Source organism: Cebus imitator, unplaced genomic scaffold (assembly GCF_001604975.1).
Source record: "Cebus imitator isolate Cc_AM_T3 unplaced genomic scaffold, Cebus_imitator-1.0 Scaffold36, whole genome shotgun sequence".
NCBI lineage: Eukaryota > Metazoa > Chordata > Mammalia > Primates > Cebidae > Cebus > Cebus imitator.
In genome coordinates, this window is record NW_016107351.1 from 4,760,366 (window position 1) to 4,786,960 (window position 26,595).

The window sequence follows — 26,595 nt, forward strand, 5'->3', positions numbered from 1 at the left end:
GGGTGTGGTGGTGTGCACCTATCATCCCAGCTACAGGAGGCTGAGGTAGGAGAATTGCCTGAACTCGGGAGGCGGAGGTTGCAGTGAGCCGAGATCACGCCACTGCACTCCAGCCTGGGTGACAGAATGAGAATCCATCTCAAAAACAAAAAAAAATCATGCTGAATTGCCCATTCAGATTTCTTTCTGCAGGCAGTTCAGTTGGTCATATCTAACAGTGTTGGTGTCATCTTTTAAAACACTGGTTTCTGGAGGGCCTAAGCCGCACCGTGGGTGTTTTCCTTGGTCCCTGTACCGTCCCTGCAGAGTGCGACACTGGCAGCAGCATCTCTTGTGCGCCTCATCCCTGTAACCTGACAGTTTTGGTCTCCCAGTGCCAAGCTTGGAAAGCTGGGCAATGCCCCCGTGGGGCGGCGGGAGTGGGAGAGCAGAGCCGGTGGGGGGTGGCCTCTAGGGCCTATGTGAATCCTAACACTGTCCCTCCAGAGGTATGCCGCCTTGGGCAAGACACTCAGCCTCTCTGGGCCCACTTTGCCAGAGCAGGATGGGGTGACCGCTCTGGCCTTCTGGTGTTCCCTCGATAGACCCTACCAAGGCAACCCGACGTTCGACCCCGAGTTCATCCGCTCCAAGTCCACGGCCGCCGCCGGCCTGTGCTCCTGGTGTATCAACATCGTTCGCTTCTACGAGGTCTACTGCGACGTGGCGCCCAAGAGGCAGGCCCTGGAGGAGGCCAATGCGGAGCTGGCGGAGGCGCAGGAGAAGCTGTCCCGGATCAAAAACAAGATTGCTGTAAGTGCTGGCTCTCTCCCGTGCCGCAGAACACCAGAGCCCCTGGCTCTCGCTGTTGGTCAATATCTCCGTTTAAAATGGGCCGGCGCGGCCCACCGTCGTGAATTATTCAGCAGTGCAAGAGGATGCAGGCGGCGGGAAGGGCCAGATGGAGCCGGGAGCTGCTTGGCGTCCGTGGCCTCCATGCTCCAGAGGGCTCTCAGCCTTTGTGGGAGCCTCTTCCATACTCGGCGCTCACTGCCCCCAGCCCTGCTGCTGCTGCAGGGTGCTAGGAGGCCTCGGGGGGTTTCCAGCACCTTTCCAACCTGGTTTTGCAGGAACTTAACGCCAACCTGAGCAACCTAACCTCAGCGTTTGAAAAAGCAACAGCTGAGAAAATCAAGTGTCAGCAGGAGGCCGATGCCACGAACAGGGTGATCTCACTGGCAAACAGGTATTGGCTACTCCCGGGACCACGCTCCCGCTCTCAGACCCCCTCGAAAGGGACAAGGCCACAGAAGGGCCTTGGGAGGGAGGGGAGGGAGCCCAGGTGGAAGCAGCTAGGTTGCCACTTTCACTTTTTGAGCTCAAAGTAATCGGAATAAACCGTGGCCTCTTGCTTAGTTACTGGCCTCCACAAAATATGACCGCATGGTTCCAAGTAAGCACACGGGCCGGGGACGCTGTGTCCCACGGGGCTTGCTCCGGGGCGTGACTCGGTCATAACCCACTGGCACCCACCACATGGCTTCCAGGGTCATTTCACAGCCAGTGGACAGTCACCTGACAGGTCACATCACAGTTTAGGGCTCCACAGCGGTGCTGTCCCCTAGGAATATGAAACAAGACGACATGTGGATGTGCCATCTCAACTCTTCCAGCGGCCACATTTAAAAAGTACAGAGGCTGGCCGGGCATGGTGGCTCATGCCTGTAATCCTGGCAGTTTGGGAGGCCAAGGCAGGCAGATCACTGGAGGTCAGGAGTTCAAGACCAACCTGGACAACATAGTGAAATCCCATCTCTACTAAAAATACACAAATTAGCCAGGCATGGCAGTGCGCAGCTGTAGCCCCAGCACTTGGGGGGCTGAAGTGGCAGTTTGAAACCAGCCTGGGCAACATAGTGACACTCCATTTGTACAAAAAAAAAGTTTTTAAGTACAAAGAAATAGTTGTAATTATGTTATTTAACCCTAAATATCCAAAATATTATTTTAACACGTAACCAATATAAAAATTATCATTGAGGGCCGGGCATGATGGCTCACACCTGTAATCCCAGCACTTTGGGAGGCTGAGGTTGGCGAATCACCTGAGTTTGGGAGTTCGAGACCAGCCTGACCAACATGGAAAAACTCTGTCTCTACAAAAAATACAGAATTAGCTGGGCATGGTGGCTCATGCCTGTAATCCCAGCTACTCAAGAGGCTGAGGCAGGAGAATTGCTTGAACCCAAGAGGTGGAGGTAGCAGTGACCCAAGATCACGCCATCGCACTCCAGCCTGGGCAACAAGAGTGAAGCTCCGTCTCAAAAAAAAAAAAAAAAAAAATTATCAATGAGGTATTTTCAGTGCTTGTTTTCCTCCTGAGCCCTGAGATCCTGCGTGGTGTTTTTTTCTTTTTTTGAGACAGAGTCTCACTCTGTCACCCAGGCTAGAATGCAGTGGCACGTTCTTGGCTCACTGCAATTTCCACCTCCTGGGTTCAAGTAAGGTTGTGCCTCAACTTCCCAAGTAGCTGAGACTACAGGCACACGCCACCAAGCCTGGCTAATTTTTGTATTTTTAGTAGAGATGGGGTTTCACCATGTTGGCCAGTCTGGTCTCAAACTCCTGACCTCAAGTGATCCACCCGCCTCACCGTCCCAAAGTGCTGGGATTACAGGCGTGAGCTGCCACACCCAGCCCCTTCATGCCTTTTATACACAGAGCACATCTCAGGACCTGGTCCCAGTGTTGGGAGCCGCAGGGCTGGCAGCTGCCTGCTGAATGACGCAGCTTGGGAGTAGCCCTCTCCTGTTCTCACAAGGGAGCACAGGGAGCCTCAGCAGAGCCTGGGGCTGAGTCTGTTCCAGGCCCCCAGGCTGTGTTTTCTCCTCCGCAGTGTGGCCAGCATTGATGGGCCAGTGGCGAGCCGTGAGTGCCCCAGGCTGCATGAGGCTGGCCTTCAGGATGGTGCCCTGGGTCTCCGGGATTTGACCTCACCTGCCAAATCGAAGTGGTCTCTAGGTCACTGGGAAGTAAGGGCTGCTCAGATGGTGCCACAGACAGACCTCAGTGGCCCTAACGGGCGCCATGGATTTGAAACAAACCTGCCAACGCATTCAGACCCGTGGTGCGTCACTTAGGGTCAGGGACCAGCCCTCAAGCTGGCCTAAGGAGCACGAGGCACACTGTGGAGTCCAGTGCCCACTCCAGGCAGGGCCAGGTGCCCTCTGAACGCCACATCGTCCTATGGCCACCATGGTCTGTACTCGGGCTCTGTCACCAGCTGGTTGAGATGGTGCTCAGTGGTGTCTGGCAGCGTCTTCAGCACAGGGGAGAGGTGACCAGGCGGCATCAGCCATAGCTGGGTGTCAACGCAGGAGACCCGGGGAGGGAAACAGCATTCCCAGCGGCTGCCAAGTTTTTTTTTGTTTTTTTGTTTGTTTGTTTTGAGATGAAATCTTGCTGTGTCACCCAAGCTGGAGTGCAGTGGCCCAATCCTGGCTCACTGCAATTTCCACCTCCCAGGTTCAAGCAATTCTCCTGCCTCAACCTCCTGAATATCGGGATTACAGGTACCTGCCACCATGCTGGCTAATTTTTGTGTTTTTAGTAGAGACGGGGTTTCACCACGTTGGCCAGGCTGGTCTGGAACTGCTGACCTCAAGCGATCTGCCCGCCTCAGCCTCCCAAAGTGCTGGGATTACAGGTGTGGGCCACCGTGCCCAGCCCAAAAGCATGATTTGGATTTCCCTAAAGCATTTCTTCCCCAAAACTTCCCAAAAGCATTTTCATCTGAGCCACGGAGCCAGCTGCAGATGTGAAACTCTGAATGTTCATGGAGGTGCAGAGGTGGCGGCTTGTCTGGCGCGGTCCTCTCGCTTAGGCAGATGTGTTTGATTTCCTTTCATTCCGCTTCAGGCTGGTGGGAGGATTAGCATCGGAAAACGTCCGCTGGGCTGAGTCCGTGGAGAGCTTCAAAAACCAGGGGATCACGCTGTGCGGGGATGTCCTGCTCATCTCAGCCTTCGTGTCCTACGTGGGCTACTTCACCAAGAAATACCGAAACGAGCTGATGGAGAAATTTTGGATCCCTTACATACATAACTTAAAGGTAAAGAGTGGCGTCCTGGCCGAGCGTGGTGGCTCACGCCTGTAATGCCAGCACTTGATGAGGCCAAGGGAGATGGATTACTTGGGGCCAGGAGTTTGAGACCAATCTGGCCAACATGGTGAAACTCCATCTCTATTAAAAATATTTTTTAAAAAATTAGCCAGGCGTGGTGGTGGGTGCCTTAATCCTAGCTACTAGGGAGGCTGAGGCAGGAGAATCACTTGAACCTGGGAGGCGGAGGTTGCAGTGAGCAGAGATTGTAGCACTGAACTCCAGCCTGGGCGACAGAGCAAGACCCCATCTAAAAAAAAAAAAAAAAAAAAAAAAAGGAGTTCTGTTCATCACTCAGGAAATTTGGCGAGGTCCCGGCAAGCAGAACCAAATGGTACCTTGGCTTCCATGATAAGACTCCGGCCCCTTTGGGGTTTAGAATGTGGCCCAGTGGCCAGGCGTGGTGGCTTACGCTTGTAATCCCAGCGCTTTGGGAGGCTGAGGCAGGCGGATCATCTGAGGTCAGGAGTTCGAGACCAGCCTGGGCAACATGGTAAAACCTATTCTGTACTAAAAATATAAAAATTAGCTGGGCGTGGTGGTGGGTACCTGTAATTCCCAGCTACTCAGGAGGCCGAGGCAGGAGCATTGCTCAAACCCAAAAGGCAAAGGTTGCAGTGGGCTAAGATCGTGCCAATGCACTCCAGCCTGGATGACACTGTGAGTGAGACTCTGTCTGGAAAAAAAAAAAAGAACGTGGCCTGATGTTGCTGTGGTGACATCGTTTCCGGCAAGTTACAAAGCTGCTCTGTCCGGAGTGATGGAAATGGCTGGCTTCTCTCTCCCGGGTCACCCTGCTGGTCTGCCCCTAACCGCAGAACCAGAGCATCATTTGGAGAGCTGTTTTCTAGTAAGCAATAAGGTCGCATCACTCCGTCTAAGAAAGCATGCCTCCCTGGGCAGGTCCCCATCCCGATCACCAATGGCCTGGATCCCTTGAGCCTGCTGACAGATGATGCGGACGTGGCCACTTGGAACAACCAGGGCCTCCCCAGCGATCGCATGTCCACCGAGAACGCCACCATCCTGTGTAACACCGAGCGCTGGCCGCTGATCGTGGACGCCCAGCTCCAAGGAATCAAGTGGATCAAAAACAAGTACGGGAGTGAACTGAAAGCCATCCGCCTGGGACAGAAGAGGTGTGTATGGTGGCAGGACCTGGGCCGAAGCCCCCCACCCCCAATTGCACGTCTGTTCAGTGGATGGGTGGGTTGCTGAAATACAAGTACTGGCCCACAGGTTTTAAATTTGGCATGGGGAGCAGCACCAGGAGTAAGGAATGAAATGAGGAGCACTCTTCCTGTCCCCTCTACCCACCACCCGCTGCCCCTGCAGGGAAAGGAGAGTGAGTCAGAGGCTCAGGCCTCGGGTTTCCTCCTGCTTGGCCATTAGCTGGCTGGGAGGCTTCAGGCCAGTTGTGTCCTTGGCTCTCGGTCTGTGTTCCCATCACAGATGAGAAACAAGGCTGTAACCGCAGGCGCAGTGCTGCCCTGCCTGCCTTCCGCTCAGTGCGGAAACATCCAGTGAGGTGTGGATATGGCATCGTTTGCCTCTGTGGCCATAAAGCTACTCAAAGCTGCTTCTAGGCCGGGCACGGTGGCTCACACCTCTAATTCCAGCACTCTGGGAGGCCGAGGCAGGAGGATTGCTTGAGCTCAGGAGTTTGAAGCCAGCCTGAGCAACACAGACCCCGTCTCTATAAAAAACAAACAAAAAAACCTAGTTGGGTGTGGTGTGGTGGCATGTGCCTCTAGTCCCAGCTACTCAGGAGGCTGAGGTGGGAGCATCACTGGAGCCTGGGAGGTCGAGGTTGCAGTGAACCCAGCTCATGCCACTGCACTCCAGCCTGGGCGACAGAATGAGACCTTGTCTCAAAATAAACAAAACTGCTTCCATTTTCATCTCCATTCCCATAAGAGCACAGGGGCGGTTTACCAAGGAGCCCTCAGCTCCTTTCGGGAAAGCGTGAGCTGGTGGGAACAGGCTGTAAGCTCCTGGGTCACCCTTCGTTTGGCACTGTCTCGCTCAGAGGGCGGGGGCTGCTGGTCGGCGCGCCCCCTCTGCGGTGAACTGACTTCCGTGCTGTGCCTGCAGCTACCTGGACATCATTGAGCAGGCCATCTCGGAAGGGGACACCTTGCTCATTGAGAACATCGGCGAAACCGTGGACCCCGTCCTGGACCCGCTCCTGGGCAGGAACACGATTAAAAAGGGAAAGTGAGTTGTTTCCACCTCTGTGGCTTGAGCCAGGTAATCAGGGCCCAGGCCTGGGCGTGTGCGTGTAGAGGAAACGCCCGGAGTTGCCTCTGCTTGCCTGGTAAGCAGCAGGGGCTTTGACAAAATGCCAACTGGCGGGAAGGAGCCCCAGCTCCCAAGGAAAGGCTGCAAAGAGGCGCCACATCCCAATTATGAATACCCACACCAGTATTTTATCAGTAATCACCTGCAGATGGTGAGGCTTAGAGGTGATGTCTTTTTTCTTTCTGTTCTTATGTATTTTGCAAATTTGGGGGATGCGTTACCTTTAAAAGTTCATGTGGAATTCACATAAAAAATATTAACTACCTTAAAGTGCACAATTCAAGAGCATTTCGTATGCTCACAATGGCGTGCAAACACCACATCCGTCCAGTTCATCCCGGAAGGAAGCCCCATACCCACTGTCCTTCACTCCCTTCCCTCCTGAGCCCTGGACACCCACCAGTCTGCTTTCTGTGTCTGTGGATTTGCCTTTTCTGGACATTTCACCTGAATATAATCACCTAACACATGTCTTTTTGCATCTGGCTCCTTTTACTGAGTGTTTTGTTTTGTTCTTTGAGATGGACCCTCGCTGTGTCATCCAGGCTGGAGTGCAGTGGTATGATCTCTACTCACTGCAGCCTCCGCCTCCTGGGGTCAAGTGATTGTCGTGCCTCAGCCTCCCAAGTAGCTGGGATTACAGGCACATGCCACCTCGCCTGGCTTATTTTTGTGTTTTTAATAGAGACGGGGTTTCACCATGTTGGCCAGGCTGGTCTCGAACACCTGACCTCCGGTGATCCGCCTGCCTTGGCCTCCCAAAGTGCTGGGATTACAGGTGTAAGCCACCGCATGGGGCCTTTACTTAGCATGTTTTGGGTCATGCGTGTGGCTGCGTGTGTTAGAACTCCATTCCTTTTATGGCAGAATGATGGTCCACTATTGTGTGGCTGTGCACATTTTGTTTGTTGACTCACCAGCTGATGCATGGAGTTTGTATTACTCGTTTTATAATTTTAAAAAATTAAATCTACTTTAAAAATATAAATGTCAGAGCTGACAGGAGCCACCTTTAAAGCAGAGACACCTGCAGAAACCCAGAACAGGGGTGGCAAATCAGCGTGCTGGGGCCCTAGACCCTGGGAAGAGCCTGGTGTGAGTGCTGAGGGGTGCAGCTCGCCAGGGGCCCCCAAAGTGAGCCCAGCCACAAAGAGGGGATGGCAGGACATAGAGCCGGAGGGACATGCCCCTCCCTCCACAGTGGATGAGCAGGCCCAGGGTTTCAGTCCTGGAAGCTTCCAGAATGGACTGGTGCTAGAAATGGGTCTGGGTGGAGGCCAGGCAGAGGGTTTCTACTAGGGCCCCCAGGGGAGCACAGCATGCAGCCAGAGGGGCATAAACCCCGCTGCAAAGATGAGCCTGACCACCCCCCCTCAACTGAGGAAAGAGCAGGTGCATTTCCCAGAAGGGCCTGCATCCCAGGCCAGGGAGGAGGAACAGACGAGGAGAGGCGCACTGCTCTTCCGCGAGCAGGAGGAGGGTTGGAGGTGGCGGGCTGGCGGGGGTGAAAGGTGGTTTGTGCTTTCGAAGGCCCCCTCACCCTTCCTCCGACACCCGCCAGGTACATTAAGATCGGCGACAAGGAGGTAGAGTACCACCCCAAGTTCCGCCTGATCCTGCACACCAAGTACTTCAACCCGCACTACAAGCCGGAGATGCAGGCCCAGTGCACCCTCATCAACTTCCTGGTCACCAGGGATGGACTGGAGGACCAACTCTTGGCCGCCGTGGTGGCCAAAGAGCGCCCAGATCTAGAACAGCTGAAGGTAACCGCCTCGAGGTCGAGTCACACGGGAGGCAGGGCTGTCCCACGCAGAGGGGGCCGGATCTCCGTGCGGGTCCCTGGTCTCCGTGCGGGTCCCTGGTCTCCGTGTGGGTCCCCGTGTGGGTCCCCAGTCACCATGAGGGTCCCCGACCAGGGCTGCCAGCCCCATGTGTATCATTGCTTCTCTCTGAAGGTGCCTCAGTGTGTCCCTGTGGCATTGCAGCTTCTCATACGACAGAAAGGGTCATTTCCTTCCCCAGTTGCCCCCTCTTCCAGCTCCCAAATTACTTCTAAATCACATGACCGCTTTGCTTAAAGAGCACGAGTCACTGTGGCCCTCAAAGGGCTCTAAGCTCCAAAGTGCTGCCCGGAGAGAATGGCCTGGCTGCCAGCCCTTGCGCCCGCCGTGTCTCTGGCCTGCCTGTCTGTTCTTCCCCCTGTAGTCTCCATGACAGGAAGCCTCGAGGCTGGGAGCAGGGCACTTGATGCATGATTCTGTTTAGACGAAACGTCCAGAATAGGCAAATCCACACAGAAAGCAGACTAGTGGGTGTCTAGGCTCAGGAGGGAGGGGGAAGGAAGAATAGTGGGAATGGAGCTTCCTTCCAGGGTGTTGAAAATGTGGAACTGAGGCTGGGCGTGGTGGCTCACTCTTGTAATCCCAGCACTTTGGGAGGCCAAGGCAGACAGATGACAAGGTCGGGAATTCAAGACCAGCCTGATGAACACGGTGAAACCCCGTCTCTACTAAAAATACGAAAGTTAGCCGGGCGTGGTGGCTCGCACCTGTAATCTCAACTACTCAGGAGGCTGAGGCAGGAGAATTGCTTGAACCAGGGGGGCAGAAGTTGCAGTGAGTTAAGATCACCCACTGCACTCCAGCCTGGGCAACATAGCAAGACTCCCTCTCAAAAAAAAAAATGTGGAACTGGACAGATGTGGTGTTTGCGTAACACTGTGAGTGCACTAAATGCTCTTGAATCGTGCACTTTAATATGGTTAATTTTATGTTATATGAATTTTACGTGAAATTTTACATGCCGGGACGTGGGCCTTCTGGGAGATGCACCTGCTGTTTCCTCAGTGAGGGGTGGGGAGGTTGGGCTCATCTTCGCAGCAGTGTTTATGCCCCTCTGGCTGTACACTGTGCTTCCCACGCGCCCTGACAGAAACCCTCTGCTCCGCCTCCACCCAGACCTGTTTCCAACACCAGTCCATTCTGGAAGTTCCCAGGACTGAAACCCTGGGCCTGCTGATGCACTGTGGTGGGGGTGCTTTTCTCTGGCTCTACGCTCTGCTCCCCAGTGGGGCTCTGCTTCTGCCGCCCCTTCCAGGCCCTGATCTCGTTCCTCCTGCTCAAAGCCCTGGCTTCAGCTCAGCTACACGGCCACCCGAGGGAGGGCCAAGTGCCCGGCGGGCAGAGCCAGGCCGTGCGGTGCCGACTGCACCCCCCTTGCAGGCGAACCTCACCAAGTCTCAAAACGAATTTAAGATCGTTCTGAAAGAGCTAGAAGATTCTCTCCTGGCCCGCCTGTCGGCTGCATCAGGGAACTTCCTGGGAGACACGGCCCTGGTGGAGAATCTGGAGACCACCAAGCACACGGCCATTGAGATCGAGGAGAAGGTCTGAGCTGGCTCAGTGATGCACCCTGGTTGCCGGGGCATGGGAGGCTGGGCGGCGGGCGATCGGCGCCTCCCCCATGAGCAGGGAGAAAAGCAGCTTCAGTCACAGGTGCCCGAGTGGGTCCAGGGCAGGAGAAGGGGCCCGGGCTCCCATCCTGCACCCAGCTGCCACTCAGAGCCCTTGGCTGTCTTCCCAGGGAGCCAGGGTGGTGGCTGGGAATGAGCCCACCTGCTCATGGCACTGCCCGTCTGCTGTATTGTTCAAGCCCCTTTTGTTTGTGTCAAGGTGGTGGAGGCAAAAATCACAGAAGTTAAAATCAACGAAGCAAGAGAGAACTACCGCCCGGCCGCGGAGAGGGCATCTCTGCTCTACTTCATCCTGAACGACCTCAACAAAATCAACCCCATCTACCAGTTCTCCCTCAAGGTGGGCTCTGCAGCTGGAGCTGGTGCCACCCTCAAGGTGGGGCTGCATCTGGGCTCCACAGCCAGGCCTGTTGCCTGCACAGCCGTTGGGCAGTACCAGGCCACCCTCAGAGGGCAGACCTGGTCCAGCCTGCAGATGGGGCTGGAAGGGGGAGCTAGGGGTCCCCATCAGTCCTCTGCCCACTCTACCCAGGAGGGGGTATGGGCTGCTCCCTCCTCCCTGCTCTTCCCCTGGTATGTCCAGGCACCCCCCCACCACCTACTCAAATTGGATGGCTGGACATGATGGCTCACTCCTGTAATCCCAGCACTTTGGGAGGCCGAGACAGGTGGATCACGAGGTCTGGAGTTCAAGACCAGCCTGACTAACATAGTGAAACCCTGTCTCTACCAAAAACACAAAAATTACCCGGGCGTGGTGGTGTGCACCTGTAATTCCAGCTACTCGGAAGGCTGAGGCAGGAGAATCGCTTGAACCTGGGAGGCGGAGGTTGCAGTGAGCCGAGATCGTACCACTGCACTGCAGCCTGGGCGACAGAGCGAGACTCCGTCTCAAACAAAACAAACTGGAGGCCACCACGGGCAGCAGGGAGCAGTGGCGGGAGTGGTGGCAGGGAGCAGTGGCGGAAGTGGTGGCAGGAAGCGGTGGCAGGAGTGGTGGCAGGAAGCGGTGGCGGGAGTGGTGGCGGGCTCCATCTCTGCACGCCTCCATGGCTCTCGGTGGCGGCTCCCCAGGCCTTCAACGTTGTGTTCGAGAAAGCCATCCAGAGGACCACCCCTGCCAGCGAGGTGAAGCAGCGGGTGACCAACCTGACGGATGAAATCACCTACTCCATCTACATGTACACAGCCCGGGGGCTCTTCGAGAGGGACAAACTCATTTTCCTGGCACAAGTTGCGTTTCAGGTAACGTCTAGCATTGCTGCTCCAAGTGTGGTCTGTGGACCAGCAGCGTCCGCGTCCCCCGGGAGCTTCGTGGAAAGGCAGATTCTTGGGCCCCCACCCAAACCTGGTGAATTCAAACCCACATTTCAGCAACACCCGGGTGATTATGAAGTCTGAGATGTCTGATGTGGAACAAGTCTGGGGCTCTCCAAATCTATAATGGGAAGCTGGCACCGTGGTCCTGTGGGAGCTGGTGAAGGGGAGGTCTGGTGAGGAGAATTTCACAAGGAAATGTCATTTTACGTTTAAGTTGTACTGAGTAAACAGTCCTGCATTTGTGCTTAGCTCACTGTGGGCTGAGTGATGTTTCTTAAGAAATAAATGGCCGGGCGCAGTGGCTCAAGCCTGTAATCCCAGCACTTTGGGAGGCCGAGGCAGGTGGATCACAATGTCAAGAGATCGAGACCATCCTGGTCAACATGGTGAAACCCCGTCTGTACTAAAAATACAAAAAATTAGCTGGGCATAGTGGCACGTGCCTGTAATCCAGCTACTCAGGAGCTGAGGCAGGAGAATTGCCTGAACCCAGGAGGCGGAGGTTGCGGTGAGCCGAGATCGCGCCATTGCACTCCAGCCTGGGTAACAAGAGCGAAACTCTGTCTCAAAAAAAAATAAAAATAAATTTTAAAAAAAGAAATAAATGTATGAATAAAGAAATACTCCTCCTGTTTATACAGTCCCTGCTAAAATAGTTAAAGATTTGCATTCTCTGAAATTGATTAAACAGCCGTAGTCCATTGTGTGCTGCTGTAACAGAATACCTAAGGCTGGGTAATCTATATTTTTTCTTTCTTTTTTTTTTTTTTAACCTGTGTCATGTGATACTAGGTAATCTATAAACAACAGAAATTTATTTCTCATGGTTCTGGGGTCCAGGAAGTTCCTTATGAAAGTGCTGGCATCTGGCAAGGGCCTTCCTGCTGTGTCATCCCATGGTGGAAGGCTAGAGGGTGAGAGAGAGCACAAAAGGGGCCAAACGCCTCCTTGTGTAACAAACTCACTCCCTTGATCATGGCATCAAGCCACTCGCTGTGCTGTCATGGCACGGTCGCCTCTCATGAGGCCCCACCCCACGACACTGCTGCACTGAGGGGTCAGTTTCCCACATATGCCTTTTGAGGAACGCATTCAGACCGCTCTGCAGTTTTGTTTACACCGTGCTGTAAGGGTGGTTGGAAACACTTGCCTTTGCTGTTGTTGCTTCTGCTGCTGTTTGGAGACAGGTCTGATTTGTCACCCAGGCTGGAGTGCGGTGGTGCAATCATAGCTCACTGTAGCCTTGAATTCCTGGACTCAAGAAATCCTCCCGCTTTAGCCTCCTGAGTAGCTGGGACTACAGACATACGCCACCATGCTTGGCTAATTCTTTAGTTTATTTTTATTTTTTTAAGTAGAGACAAAGTCTCACTATGTTTCCCAGGCTGGTCTTGAACTCCTGGGCTCAAGTGATCCTCCTGCCTCAACCTCCCTGTAGCTGGGAATACAAGTGTACACTGCCATGCCTGGCTCACTTTTAAAGATGTTTTTACAGAGACGGGGTCTTGCTGTATTCAGGTTGAGCAACACTAACTGTATAAATACTTTGAGCATCAGTATGAACCTAGCTCCTTTCTTTTCTTTTCTTTTCTTTTTTTTTTTTTTTTTTTTCGTGTTCTTTTTTTTTTTTTTTTTTTTTTTTTTTTTTTTTTTAGACAGAGTCTCACTCTGTCACCCAAGCTGGAGTGCAATGACACGATCTGCAACCCCTGCCTCCCAGGTTCAAGCTGTTCTCATGTCTCACCCTCTGGAGTAGCTTGGGATTACAGGCATCTGCCATCACGCCAAGCTAATTTTTATATTTTTAGTAGAGACAGGGTTTCACCATGTTGGTCAGGTTGGTCTTGAACTCCTGACCTCAGGTGATCCACCTGCCTCGGCCTCCCGAAGTGTTAGGATTACAGGCATGAGCCACTGCACCTGGCCTTAAGCCTAGCTTTCAGTTCAAACCCAGACTTTGAATCAACAGGATCCATATTATGAAGTTTCCTTTTACATGTGAATCTCTGAATCACAGATTCACTGTGAGATTTTCTTCTGGCTGAGAGGTCATTGGGATAAGGGCTGGTCAGTGGCCCACTGATTTTCCAGGGTAGAACGCATTCTTTTCGGGCCCAAAGACTGTTTTGTTTGGCCAAAAGAAAGCGTCCAGCTCAGGAAGAAACTCTCTATGGAATCTGAAAAACAGACCCTTTGGGCACTTGACTGAGGAGATGGCAGTGACCATTACCCCTGCTCCTAGCTACCTGCTGCCCATCTGAGACAGAGGGTGCCATGTTAGCTGCCCAGTACACCACCTCAAAGTGGCCGAGACCCTGCCCACAGGAGGTCCAGAGGGCTGACATGTACTGGTGAGAAGATGGCATGGCATAGGACCCAGCTTTCCACTCCTGGGCACACGCCCACCAACCTGAAAACAGGTGCCCAGCATCTGTCCAGAGTCCTATACGCCAGCATTCACAGTGGCATCAGTCGCAGCAGCCAAACGCCAGATGAGGCCAGGCGCTGTGGCTCATGTCTTTAATCCCAACATTTTGGGAGGTCAAGGCAAGAGGATCACTTGAGGCTGTTTGAGACCAGCCCCGTCAATATAGCAAGACCCCGTCGCTACAAAAAAATAAACAGCTAGCTAAGGTGATGCATGCCTGTAGTCCCAGCTGCTCGGGAGGCTGGAATGGGAGGATCACTTGAGCCCAGGAGTTCAAGGCTGCAGTGAGCTATGATCACAGCACTACACTCCAGCCCGGCGGCAGAGCGATACCCTGTCTCTAAAAAAACAAGGCTGGATGCGGTGGCTTTCATCTGTAATCCTAGCACTTTGGGAGGTCAGGGCGGGCGGATCACTTGAGGCCAGGGGTTCAAGATTAGCCTGGCCAACATGGTGAAACTCTGTCTCTACTAAAAATGCAAAAATTAGCCGGGCATGGTGGCGCACATCTGTAATCCCAGCTACTTGGGAGGTTGAGGCAGGAGAATCGCTTGAACACAGGAGATGGAGGTTGCAGTGAGCCGAGTTTGCACTGCTGTGCTCCAGCCTGGGAGACAGAGTAAGACTCTGTCTCAAAAAAATAACAATAAATAATAAAAATTTTTTTAAAAGCCAGCCAATTCACAATAGCCAAGCAATGTGCTGTCCATCAATAGATGAGAACCCAGCGTGGTTATATTCAAGAACAGGATACTACTCGGCCTTACAGAGGAAGGGCGCTCTGACACATCCACCATGCGGATGAACCTCAGAAGCATCACACTAAGTGAAAGATGCCGGATGCAAACAGGGCACGTCGTGTGCTTCTATTTGTAGGAAACATCCAGAACTGGTGCATCCCTAGACAGAAGGCAGATGAGTGGCTCTCAGAGGCAAGGGGGGATGGGGAGTGACTGCCTAAGGCTGGGGGTGGTAAGGGGGTAACAGAATTCCTGGAAGTAGATGGTGCTGGTGGCTGTGAACATGTGAAATGCCACTGAACTGTACACTAAAATATGGTTCAAAGAGTCAAGTTTTTTGTTTTTTTTTTGTTTTTGTTTTTGTTTTTGTTTTTTTGAGATAGACTGGCTCTGTTGCCCAGGCTGGAGTGCAGTGGCATGATCTCGGCTCACTGCAACTTCTGCCTCCTGGGTTCAAGCAATTCTCCTGCCTCAGCATCTCCAGTAGCTGGGACTACAGGCATGCACCAGCACATCCGGCTAATTTTTTTGCATTTTTAGTAGAAATAGGGGTTCACCATGTTGGCCAAGTTGATCTCGAACTCCTGACCTCAAGTGATGCATCCCCCCCAGGCCTCCCAAAGTGCTGGGACTACAGGCATGAGCCACCGCGTCCGGGCAAATGGTCAGTTTTGTGGTATATGTATGTCACCACAACTTAAAAAGCGAGATGAGGTAAAGGCAAAATTTTGTCCCAACCTGAAGAGGCAGGACAGCGCTCCCCGTGCAGGCCGGGAGTCCGCGCCTCTTCAGGGCTGCCGATGCGTGACCCACCGCATTAAGTGTGTCCACCTCCATGTTCCCCCAGGTCCTGTCCATGAAGAAGGAGCTGAACCCGGTGGAGCTGGATTTCCTCCTGCGGTTCCCTTTTAAGGCTGGGGTGGTCTCACCGGTGGACTTCCTGCAACACCAAGGCTGGGGCGGGATCAAGGTTCGTCTTTAGACATTGCACACGGTGTGTGCTTCCTTCCCACTGTGCAGCCTCTCCGGCTGGTGCTGCAGGTGTTCCCAAGGCTGGAATACCAGGCTCTGTGGCCCGCAAAATTCAGTAAAGCAAGGAGACCTCACAGATGGGGATAGAGACCAAGACGGCCTGGCTACCACCTCACAGATAGCTCTGCATTCCTACGGGGAATGTGACATGTGTTAGGTCCCTGAAGCCTGGACACAGCAAGCAGAGAGTGACATCCTCTGGGGGCCAGAAGCAGCCCCAGGGCGTGTCCTTCCCCTCCCCTTACCACCCCCAGCCTGCCCCAGCCTCCCCTCCTCCCAGTGTAGGGAAGTGCCCAGGGAAAAGGCTGTTCTCTGGATTCCTGGACATAATCAGGGACCCCCGCATCTCAAGGTCTGTTCAAAAAGACCTGAAGAAGGTTGTCCCCTGAGCTAGAATGGCCCCGTTTCTGGAGACCCCTAGAGCAGCACCTCCCACGCCTCATGTCACCAGACTGGACCCCACCGAGGAGGCTCCCAGCACTGTCCTGGGCTGCCCGGGCTGGGCACGGACAGCTGGTGCTTTGGTGGCAAGCCTCGCGGGCTTTCTTATCCCAGGGCCCCAGTGTCCTCGGAGGGCAGTGGCCTCTCCTCCTGGAATGAACTGTAAAGGGAAGCTCTAGGGACCCGGGTAAGTGGAGAGAGTCACAGGGCCCACTGCCTCCACCCCAGGCCCTCTCGGAGATGGATGAGTTCAAAAACCTGGACAGTGACATCGAAGGATCTGCTAAGCGCTGGAAGAAGCTGGTGGAGTCAGAAGCCCCCGAGAAGGAGATCTTCCCCAAGGAGTGGAAAAACAAGACGGCACTGCAGAAGCTGTGCATGGTGCGCTGCATGAGGCCAGACCGCATGACCTACGCCGTCAAGTGAGTGTCCGCGGCCCCCGAGGGTCAGGCCTGATGGAAACTCCGCCCAGTTGCTCTGCTGGACCCAGTGCAGACAAGTTGATCCCCTGAACTTCTTTCTTCTCCCCATTTTACAGAGGAACGAAACGGGGCTCAGAGGGGCTAAGTCATGTAACATGAAGTTCTTCCAGGACAGAGGCAGAATTCCACCCTGGGCTGGTGACTCCAGTCCTGAGTTCATATTAACCCTTAATGTCCCAGACATCAAGACATCATTAGAGGTGCCCCTTGTCTCTCACTAACCTGACTGAGGAGGGTGCCCTGTGATACCTGATAGGAAGAAAAGACTCCCCACATAAGCCTCCTAGATGGAAAGTAATTTTTTTTTTTTTTTTTGAGATGGAGTTTCACTCTTGTTGACCAGGCTGGAGGGCAACGGCGCCATCTTGGCTCACTGCAACCTCCGCCTCCTGGGTTCAGGTGATTCTCCTGCCTCAGCCTCCCAAGAAGCTGGGATTACAGGCATGCACCACCATGCCCGGCTAATTGTGTATTTTTAATAGAGACAAGGTTTCTCTATGTTGATCAGGCTGGTCTCAAACTCCTGACCTCAGGTGATCCACCTGCCTTGGCCTCCCAGAGTGCTGGGATTATGGGCATAAACCACTGTGCCCAGCCAAGGAAAGTAAAATGTGAATTGTGGATGTGAATGTGCACTGTGGCCATACAAACGGGGTCCTTTGAGGATGTTTTGGGGGAGAAAACAGTGGCGAAACCATCAGCATGCAAGGACTTTGAGCCCCTCGGTGGCAAAATGTAAAGTCAATCAAAGTATATTCATGTGGCTAGTTTGCAAGAGAACCATTCTGATTTCATCAATGATTTCTCCAGACCTGAAACCCTTCCGTGCTGGAAGTTCGGGCTGTTGAAGGAAGGAGGTGAAGTTTGGCACAGAAACGAGCCTCGGGTCTGTCCTTGGAGCACCTGTGGCCCGTCTGGCTTCTTCCCTTTTCATTTTTCCAGGTAGCCTGAAAGCAGCCAGATTTCCCAAAAGACACTCATGTCCCTCACAGAATTCCCCTCTGGCAGCCAGGTGCGGTGGCTCACGCCTATAATCCCAGTACTTTGGGAAGGACCACTTGAACCCAGGAGTTGGAGACCAGCCTGGGCAACATAGTGAGACCCCGTCTCTACAAAAAAATCTAAAAATGAGCCAGGCGTGGTGGTGTGCGCCTGTAGTCCCATCTACTCAGGAGACTGAGGTGGGAGAATCACTTGGCTCCAGGAGGCAGAGGCTGCCGTGAGCCATGATCGCGCCACTGCACTCCAGCCTGGGCAACAGAGTGAGACCCTGTCTCAAATAAATCAGAAAAAAAGAATTCCCCTCTGACAAAGCAGAGGCCTGACTCCCAGGAGTGAGTTTAGTTTTGCTTCGTTTTCATCAGACAGGAGAGGACAAGGACCGGGAGTGGTGGGGACGAGGGGGCGGAATGAAGCCAGAGTCACTGTGATGCAGGAGGGCAGCGAGGTCCAGGGAGAAAGCCGGCCACGTCCCGCACTCAGAGCTGGAGGAAGTGGGGTCAGAGTTTGGGAAACGCCAAGGTCAAGGTCACTTGACCATCACAGCAGGAACATCCCCTCCTGTGGGAGGGTGCAGCAGGTTTGGACCCAGTGTGCATCTGATTCCTCGTCTGGAAGATGAGGTGACCTTCCCTGTCTCCTGAGAGCTTCTGAGAATCGCCTAAGTTAGCCTGTGTGACTGCACTCTGACCACCTAAAAGAAGGAAACAGCCATCCACTGCGGACGCATTTGGGTGCTTTGCGGTGGCCTGGACCATCCCAAATATCCGTGAGCCCAGATCATCCCTTAGCTTTGACATGTTTCACATTTCCATGGCATGGAGCAAAGCAGACTTACCGCCCTCATTGTATAGGGAGGAGGTCGTTTAAAAGCAAGGAGATTCAGACAAGTGGGGCTAATAACAAAGCCAGCACTGGCCAAGGGCATCTCATGTCAGGCTCTGTTCGAAGCACTGACAGTCCTGGGAGCACTTCCACACTCACAGGTCACAGGTCACGGGCACTGGGGGGCAGGGGGGCAAGCCAGGCCACCCCCGGTGCACAACAGAAGCTCTGGTGCACGACACCTGTCAGCTTCCATGGTGTCGGCGCCCCCTCCGTGGCCGGCTGTAAGCTGCCAGGGTCTGCTGCAAGCTGTCACCAGCCGGCTCCAGGGCTCCTTTGTCAAGGCCACGGTGCCGGAGGAGGCATGAAGCCTGACTGGAACCCAGCATGCATGCTGCTGCGTCATTCATTCATCCACAGCCAAAGACCATTTGGCCTGGCCACGTAACTAGCAGAGGTGATCTAGAGTCCTTCCTGCCCGGGGCAGGACTTCACAGGTTCTGGAAGTTCCTTCCTGGACAAGGATCGCAGCATCTAGGGTCCGAGTCTACTCCAGAGGCCTGAGTAGAAGTGGGGGCCTTCAGGAGGAGCAGCTCCTCCCCACCCTTGCCTGAGGCCGGCCTCAGTTCAGGCACCGTACAGAAGCCAGCAAAGGCTCGTGCAGGCAGAGGAATAGCAGATCCGGGTGTTCCCAGACGTCCCAAGGGCATGGAGAGGCACTAGCTGATGATTCCTGGTTGAACCAGAGGAGCCAAGGTGCGCCGGGGAACCTGAGTGTCAGCAGAACCTTCTGAAAGTCAGCCTAGAATCGGAGCCCTCAGGCGTTCACCTGGCCGGGGCTGAGCAGTTCTTACTCCTTGGGATGTGGCCATTTGTCTTCCTTTCAAACACTAGCTGGCCACTAAAATCTTATTATTATTATTATTAATTTTTTTTTTTGAGATGGAATCTCGCTCTCTTGCCCAGGCTGTCATGCAGTGATGCCGTCTCACCTCACTGCAACCTCCACCTCCTAGGTTCAAGTGATTTTCCTGCCTCGGCCTCTCAAGTAGCTGGGATTACAGGCCTATGCTACCACACCTGGCTAATGTTTATATTTTTAGTAGAGACAGGGTTTCGCCTTGCTGGTCATGCTGATCTCGAACTCCTGACCACAAGTGATCTGCCCACTTTGGCCTCCTAAAGTGCTGGGATTACAGGTATGAGCACCATACCCAGCAATCTTACTCATCTTAGCTCAGGTAATTCATTGTTTCCACATACAGTGAGCTCAGCCCCCGGGATCACAGGAGAAAGGCTGACGCCTGATGGAAGCATCACTAGGCTCTCCACAGGAGGGTTATCCGAGGCCCTGACTGACCCCAGACTTATTGGGGTCAAGTTAGAGTTTGGAGCTACTGTACGGAGAGGTGTTTATATCATCTGAAGTTGCTTTTTCCTTTGACTTTTTCAGGCTCACCAAAGCTGCTCTAATCTGAACTTCCTTCCTTCTCCCTCCACAGTTGACCCTGGGTGCCTTCCAAGGCTGGCCTCTCCCTGCACCTGCTCAGACTGCTCCAAGAGGGAGCACGGTGCGGGGCCCCTTGGGAAAGGGTGCCTGGGACAAACAAGGCCAAGGCAGAAAACACGTATCCCCCACCCTTGTCCCTCGCAGAAAGGAAAGCCCAGTGAAGACTCTGCTCTCCTGCCATAGGCCTTGTCCCACTGAAGAAAGTCCACAAAAAATGGCCCTCCTGCCGGGGCCACAGCCCACCCCAAGCCCCTTGCCCTGGCCTAGAGCCTCAGATTCTGCTGCCTCGGGTCTCATGATGCACTCTGCCCCTAGGAACTTCGTGGAGGAAAAGATGGGCAGCAAGTTTGTGGAAGGCCGGAGTGTCGAGTTTTCTAAGTCCTACGAGGAGAGCAGCCCCTCCACGCCAATTTTCTTCATCCTCTCCCCAGGGGTTGACCCCTTGAAAGACGTGGAAGCCCTGGGTAAGTGTAGCAGGCAAGTGATGTTCTCAAAGATGGAGCATTGTCAGCATCACCGGGCACCAGGGAAATGCACACCGAACCCACACAAGATGCCACTTCACACACACCCGGGATGTCACTTCACACCTGTCACTGCTTCACACCCAGGAGGCCACTTCACACCCAAGACACTGCCTCACACCCAGAACACCAATTCACACCTGAGATGCTGCTTCACACCCGAGATGCCACTTCACACCTGAAATGCACCTCACACTCAAGACACCACTTCACACACTGAGACACTGCTTCACACCTGAGACACCGCTTCACACCTGAGATGCCGCTTCACACTGAGATGCTGCTTCACACCCAACACAGCACCTCACAACCAAGGTGCCACTTCACACCCGGGACACCGCTTCACACACGAGATGCTGCCTCACACCTGAGATGCCGCCTCACACCTGAGACACCACCTTGCACTTGAGACACCACTTCACACTTGAGATGCCACTTCACACCTGAGATGATGCTTCATACCCATAGGATGGTAATGATCAAGAACAGGAAAATAACACATGTCGTGAGGACCCTCGTAGGTCGCTGGGAGGATGTAAAATGGGACCGCTGTTGTGGAAGACAGTCTGGTGGTTTCTCAATAAGTTACATATAGAATTAGCACATGACCCAGCAGTTCCACTCCTGGGTATACACCTGAAAGAACTGCAAATTTAAATTTGTCTCCAAGCAAGCACTCTAAGCAAATGTCAATTCTTAACAGCCAAAAGGTAGAAACAGCCCACATGTCCACTAACTGAGGAATGGATAAATGGATTAACAGAGTGTGGTAGAGCTATACACTGGAATAATATCCCTCGATTAAAACATAGTATCCCTTGATTAAAAAAGAGCTGCCAGGCATGGCAGCTCACACCGGTATCCCAGGACTTTGGGAGACCTGGGTGGGCAGATTGCTTGATCACAGGGGCTCAAGACCAGCTTTGGCAACATAGCAAAACCCCGTCTCTACAAAACATACAAAAAAAGTAGCTGGATGTGATGGTGCAAGCCTTTAGTTCCAGCTACTCGGGAGGCTGGGGTGGGAGGATCACTTGAGCTGGGAAGGTTGAGGCTGCAGTGAGCTATGATACAGCCACTGTACTCCAGCCCGGGTGACCAAGTTAGAAGTGGACCAGGTGCAGTGGCTCACAGCTGTAGTCCTAGAACTTTGGGAGGCTAAGGCAGGGGGATTGCCTGAGCCCAGGAGTTCAAGATCAGCCTCGTCAACCTAAGGAGACCTTGTCGCTCCAAAAAATTTATAAATTAGCTGGGCATAGTGGTGCACACCTGTGGTCCCAGCTACTCTGGAGGCCGAGGCAGAAGGATCACTTGAGATTAGAGAGTGGAGTTCAGCCTGGGTGACAGAGTGAGACCCTGTCTCACAAAAAAAAAAAAAAAGGCCAGGCACAGTGGCTCATGCCTATAATCCCAGCACTTTGGGAGGCCAAGGTGGGTGTATCACCTGAGGTCAGGAGTTCGAGACCAGTCTGGCCAGCATGTTGAAACTCCATCTCTACTAAAAATACAAACATTAGCTGAGTGTGGTGGTAGGCGCCTGTAATCCCAGCTACTCAGGTGGCTGAGGCAGGAGAACTGCTTGAACCCAGGAGGTGGAGGTTGCAGCGAACCAAGGTTGCGCCACCGCACTCCAGCCTGGGTGACAGAATGAGACTCCATCTCACACACACACAAAAGTGAAGTACTGACACATGCTATGACAGGGATGGACCTCAAAAACACTACACTCAGTGAAAGAAGCCAGACACAAAGGCACCATACGGTATGGTTCCATTAATACAAAATACGCAGAATGGGTACATCCATGGGGACACAGAGGAGATGGCAGATGAGTGGCTGCCTGGAGGAACCACCGGAGGAGAGGCTGGGAGGGAGTGTCCGATCTTGGGCCGTGCCAGTGCTCCAGAACCAGACAGGTGACTGCGCAACATTGTGAATCTACGGAATGTCACTTCATTATATGCTCTCAGATGGCTTTTAAATGGCAAATTTTACATCGTATGTATTTTACCACCAAAACTAAATGAGGGAGGCTTGTGGAATTCCTGGCTGGGTGACACAGATCACAGAGCCTCAATCTGTGTCATTTAATTACCTGGTGTTTTTCCTGTTTTTCTTTTCTTTAGGAAAAAAACTAGGATTTACCATAGACAATGGAAAACTCCATAATGTGTCCCTGGGGCAGGGACAAGAGGTGGTGGCCGAGAATGCCCTGGACGTGGCTGCAGAGAAGGGACACTGGGTCATTCTGCAGGTATGAGGCGGCCAGCACTGCGGGGGAAGGGCTGCCCGCACTGAGGTGACCATGGGGATGGGCCAGAAGGCCCAGAAGGAAGCAGGATGTGGAATTCACATTCAGAAATGTGGGTGGAACTTCTACCACCCACTGAAGGAGGGGGGACCCCATGTCAGCTCTGCCGGCGTCAGCTGTGTGGTATGGGGCGCCATGACTGCCCAGAGAGGGTGGACTCTTCAATGGTGGGAGGGATGCAGGGCTTCATACCAGAACACCCCAAAGAGAGATTATTTAAAGAACAAACGGCCAGGCACGGTGGCTCACACATGTAATCCCAGCACTTTGGGAGGCCGAGGCAGGCAGATCACCTGAGGTCAGGAGTTCAAGACCAGCCTGGCCAACATGGCAAAACCCCATCTCTAGTAAAAATACAAAAATTAGCCGGGCATGGTGGTGCACGCCTGTAATCCCAGCTTCTCAGGAGCAGAGGCAGGAAAATTGCTTGAACCCAGGAGGCAGAGGTTGCACTGAGCCAAGATCGTGCCACTGCACTCCAGCCTGGGCAACAGAGCAAGACTCCATCTCAAAAAAAATAAATAAATAAACAAATGCTGGGTTGACAAAAGCATTCCTCCTCCTTCCCCTCCTCCTCCTCCCCCTCCTCCTCCCTCTCCTCTTCCCCCTCCTCCTCCCTCTCCTCTTCCCCGTTCTCCTCCCCCTCCTTCTCTCTCTCCTCCCCCTCTCCCTCCTCTCCCTCCTCCTCCTCCTCTCCCTCCTCTCCCTCCTCCCCGTCCTCCTCCTGCCTATCCTCCTCCCTCCTCCTCCCTCCTCCTCCTCTTTTGGGGCAGGGAGTGAAGCCCAGAGTGCCCAGGAGAGATGGTCTCCGCACATTTGGCTAAACCCTAGCTTGACCACGCCTCCTCAGCCTGGAGCCCCTCCAAGACCCCTCCTCACTACCTCTTGCCCTGGAGCGCCTCTGGGCCTGTCCTGGCTTCCATGAGTCCTACAGTGTGTGTCCACCTGAATCCACAGGGCTAAGCCTGGCCGCGGTGGGAACTCGGCTTCAAAAGGAGGGGTGGGGACCATAGAATCTCAGCCTTGCGCCAGGGAGGACACGAAGGACTCACCTTAAGGCTGGAGGTTTCCAGTTACTTGAACACAAAAATTGCTTCTGGGTTACTTTGCTGAAGACATCCTGGCAAGCCCAGCACTGGGTTAGGGTGGACAGGTGAGGGGTGGGGCAGCGCCAACACCGGGCAAGTGTGGGGTGCTGGTGAGAAGAGCCCTGCCCTTGCCAGGGAACACAGCCGGCGCCTGTCCTTGTGTGCCTGGGGCCGGGGAAGGCGTGTGTGTGACCAGCCTTTGGTCTCGGCTGCAGAACATCCACCTGGTGGCCCGGTGGCTGGGCACGCTGGACAAGAAGCTGGAGCGCTATAGCACCGGCAGCCACAAGGACTACCGCGTGTTCATCAGCGCGGAGCCTGCGCCCAGCCCCGAGACCCACATCATCCCCCAGGGCATCCTGGAGAACTCCATCAAGATCACCAACGAGCCCCCCACAGGCATGCACGCCAACTTGCACAAGGCCCTGGACCTGTTCACCCAGGTAGGTCCGCGCCTGTTTGGGCCACCTCCCCGGTTCGTGCCCTGGCCTGGCATCCACCCCTGGGGGCCCTGAGGACCACTCTGAACTCTGGGGATGCCTCCTCCCGGTTTTCCTTCCCTGTCCACACATCCCTCACAGTCAAAATCAACGTGTTCCTAAAAGATGAAAAAATGCAAGTAATTTAAGGTGCTGTGGCACTATTTATTTTTTTAATTTTATTATTTATTTATTTATTTGTTGAGACAGAGTCTCGCCCTTTTGTCAGGCTGGAGTGCAGTGGTGCGATCACGGCTCACTGCAACCTCTGCCTCCCAGGTTCAAGCGATTCTCCTGCCTCAGCCTCCTGAGTAGCTGGGACTACAGGCACGCACCACCACGCCCAGCTAATTTTTGTATTTTTAGTAGAGATGGGGTTTCACCTTGGTGGCCAGGATGGTCTTGATCTCTTGCCCTCGTGATCCGCCCACCTTGGACTCCCAAAGTGCTGGGACTACAGGTGTGAGCCACCGCGCCCCGGCCCCAACCAGCTTTTGAAGGACACACTCTTGGTGAAGTGTGAAGGTAACAGAAAACCCAAAGCAGAAAACCAAATGTTTACAATGGGTCCCCACTTCCATTAACCAATCAGCCAACACCACGCACCTCTCGCCTTGGCCTGCACCCTGCTGAGGGGCACGAGGATGTGTCCTGGAAGCAGGACCCTAGTGTGATGAGTGCTGTGGGTGCACACAGCGTACGGGGCCATGCAGCTCACAGCTGCCCTGGGGTCAGCGCCAGTCCTGAACAGTTTCTGCCAGTCTGTGTGAGATCGGCGCAGAAACTCAACAGGCGCTTAGCAAACCTTGCAGTGACCCGACACTGCTGTGAATCCAGGCAGGGGGTGGTTTTCCCTTTAGGGTTTCGTTTTTTTGTATTTTGCAAAGTGTCAGTCAGTGATAGACAGGGATTGGGGCACTTGGCAGGGACTGGGCCTTCACTGCCAGCCAGTGTGCAGCCTTGCCAGCCAGCACATGGGAGTGGCAGCTCATCCCATCTCTGGCTGGGGAGGTGGGTGGCCGGGGAGTGACAGCTGGGACCTGTGGGCAAGCAGACCCTTCACCAGTTCTGGGACCAGCTGCTTCCAAGGGGTTGTGGGCCTCTGAAAATAAGCCCACAGGAAGAATCAGTGCTGGGTGGCGCCTGCCTGTCCGTGATGCCACAGTCCTGGGTGCAGGCTGGCTGCCCAAAGTGCCCGATCAGATGGACTCTGGAGGACAGATGGTGACACCCGCCAGGGCTTCCCTTATCCTGGGGGCTGGTGAGTCTCACATTGGCTGGCGTCACTCAGGCTCTACAAGCGTTCACCACCAGTGCCCTCCCCAGGGAGCCGAGATCTGAATGGGGCTGGCCAGGCCAGTTTTCTGGGCCCACTGTCTCCATCCCAGGCAGCCAGGAGGTGATAGTCGGGTGATGGAATCCCAGCTGCTCCCCTTCCTGTCCATGTTGCCAAGGTGCCCGTGCCAGGCTTTCCATGACACCTAGGACAAGGCCCTGGTCTTGGTCCCCCTGAGGCATTTCCCCTGGCACTTATCTGTCCCTCCCCAGCGGGAGCCTCGGCCACTGCCTGCAGCTCCCTACAGAGCACCTGGCCAGAGGTGCTCCATCAGCCGCTGAGCAGGGCAGACGCAGCACAGCGTGGCTACCAGAAGCCTGTGTGTGTTCAGGAGTCGCCAAGCCGCACAGATGAACAGTAAAAGCTCACACATCCAGAGGCCTAGGAGGCACAGTTTGGGCTCAGTTGGGCTTACCCTGGAGCCAGATGAAAAGAAAGAGTTTGAGAAGAGACCCTATCCCCTCCCCAGTCCCCTATCCCATCCCCCGTCCTGATGGAACTTTACCAGTTGTTTTTAGAGTTTGGGATACTGTGTGTAAGTGATGAGGAATCTTGATAATTACAAAGGAACATTATTTCTTATTAAAGTAGTCCCGAAATGTCCAGGATTTGGGAAGATCTTATTAGGAAGCAGTATCAATAATTCAACTTGTAGTAAGTACTTAAAAGGGGGAAACTGCATTTCTGAAAGAAACAAGAAAGCCGCACTCACTCAGCCGTGAACGCCCAGCTTTCCCTGCAGCTGGCCTGATGGAGATCTGCCCAGCCCACAGCTTCGTCCCCCCACCGCTCCCACCGCCCCCACCGCAGCAAAGCATCCGGCAAGGGCTGGACGCTGGTCCCACTGGGGGCATCTCTGTGTCCACTTCCTCACACCCTCGTGTGTGCGCCCCACAGGACACCCTGGAGATGTGCACCAAGGAGATGGAGTTCAAGTGCATCCTCTTCGCCCTGTGCTACTTCCACGCCGTGGTGGCAGAGAGGCGCAAGTTCGGCGCCCAGGGCTGGAACCGGTCGTACCCCTTCAACAACGGGGACCTCACCATCTCCATCAACGTGCTCTACAACTACCTGGAAGCCAACCCCAAGGTGAGGGGCTGAGTGTGCCCTGTGCTTCAATATATCCCTTCTCTTTCCCTCCCTCCCTTTCCTCCCTCCTTCCC

General features: G+C 54.0%; 1 protein-coding gene across 1 annotated transcript in view; it reads left to right on the forward strand.

Annotated features, from left to right (window-relative positions):
- The window catches only part of DNAH17 (dynein axonemal heavy chain 17), a 155,111-nt gene that overhangs the window by 119,856 nt on the left and 8,660 nt on the right, over nt 1-26,595 (forward strand). The window contains exons 60-74 of the mRNA XM_017524996.2: nt 585-792; nt 1,110-1,225; nt 3,898-4,090; nt 5,045-5,280; nt 6,236-6,358; nt 8,004-8,208; nt 9,667-9,831; nt 10,117-10,257; nt 10,992-11,162; nt 15,253-15,375; nt 16,107-16,300; nt 20,010-20,158; nt 22,345-22,472; nt 23,833-24,060; nt 26,330-26,521. Of these exons, the coding sequence (XP_017380485.1) occupies nt 585-792; nt 1,110-1,225; nt 3,898-4,090; nt 5,045-5,280; nt 6,236-6,358; nt 8,004-8,208; nt 9,667-9,831; nt 10,117-10,257; nt 10,992-11,162; nt 15,253-15,375; nt 16,107-16,300; nt 20,010-20,158; nt 22,345-22,472; nt 23,833-24,060; nt 26,330-26,521 (2,572 nt within the window). The remainder of the gene's footprint in view (nt 1-584; nt 793-1,109; nt 1,226-3,897; nt 4,091-5,044; nt 5,281-6,235; nt 6,359-8,003; nt 8,209-9,666; nt 9,832-10,116; nt 10,258-10,991; nt 11,163-15,252; nt 15,376-16,106; nt 16,301-20,009; nt 20,159-22,344; nt 22,473-23,832; nt 24,061-26,329; nt 26,522-26,595) is intronic.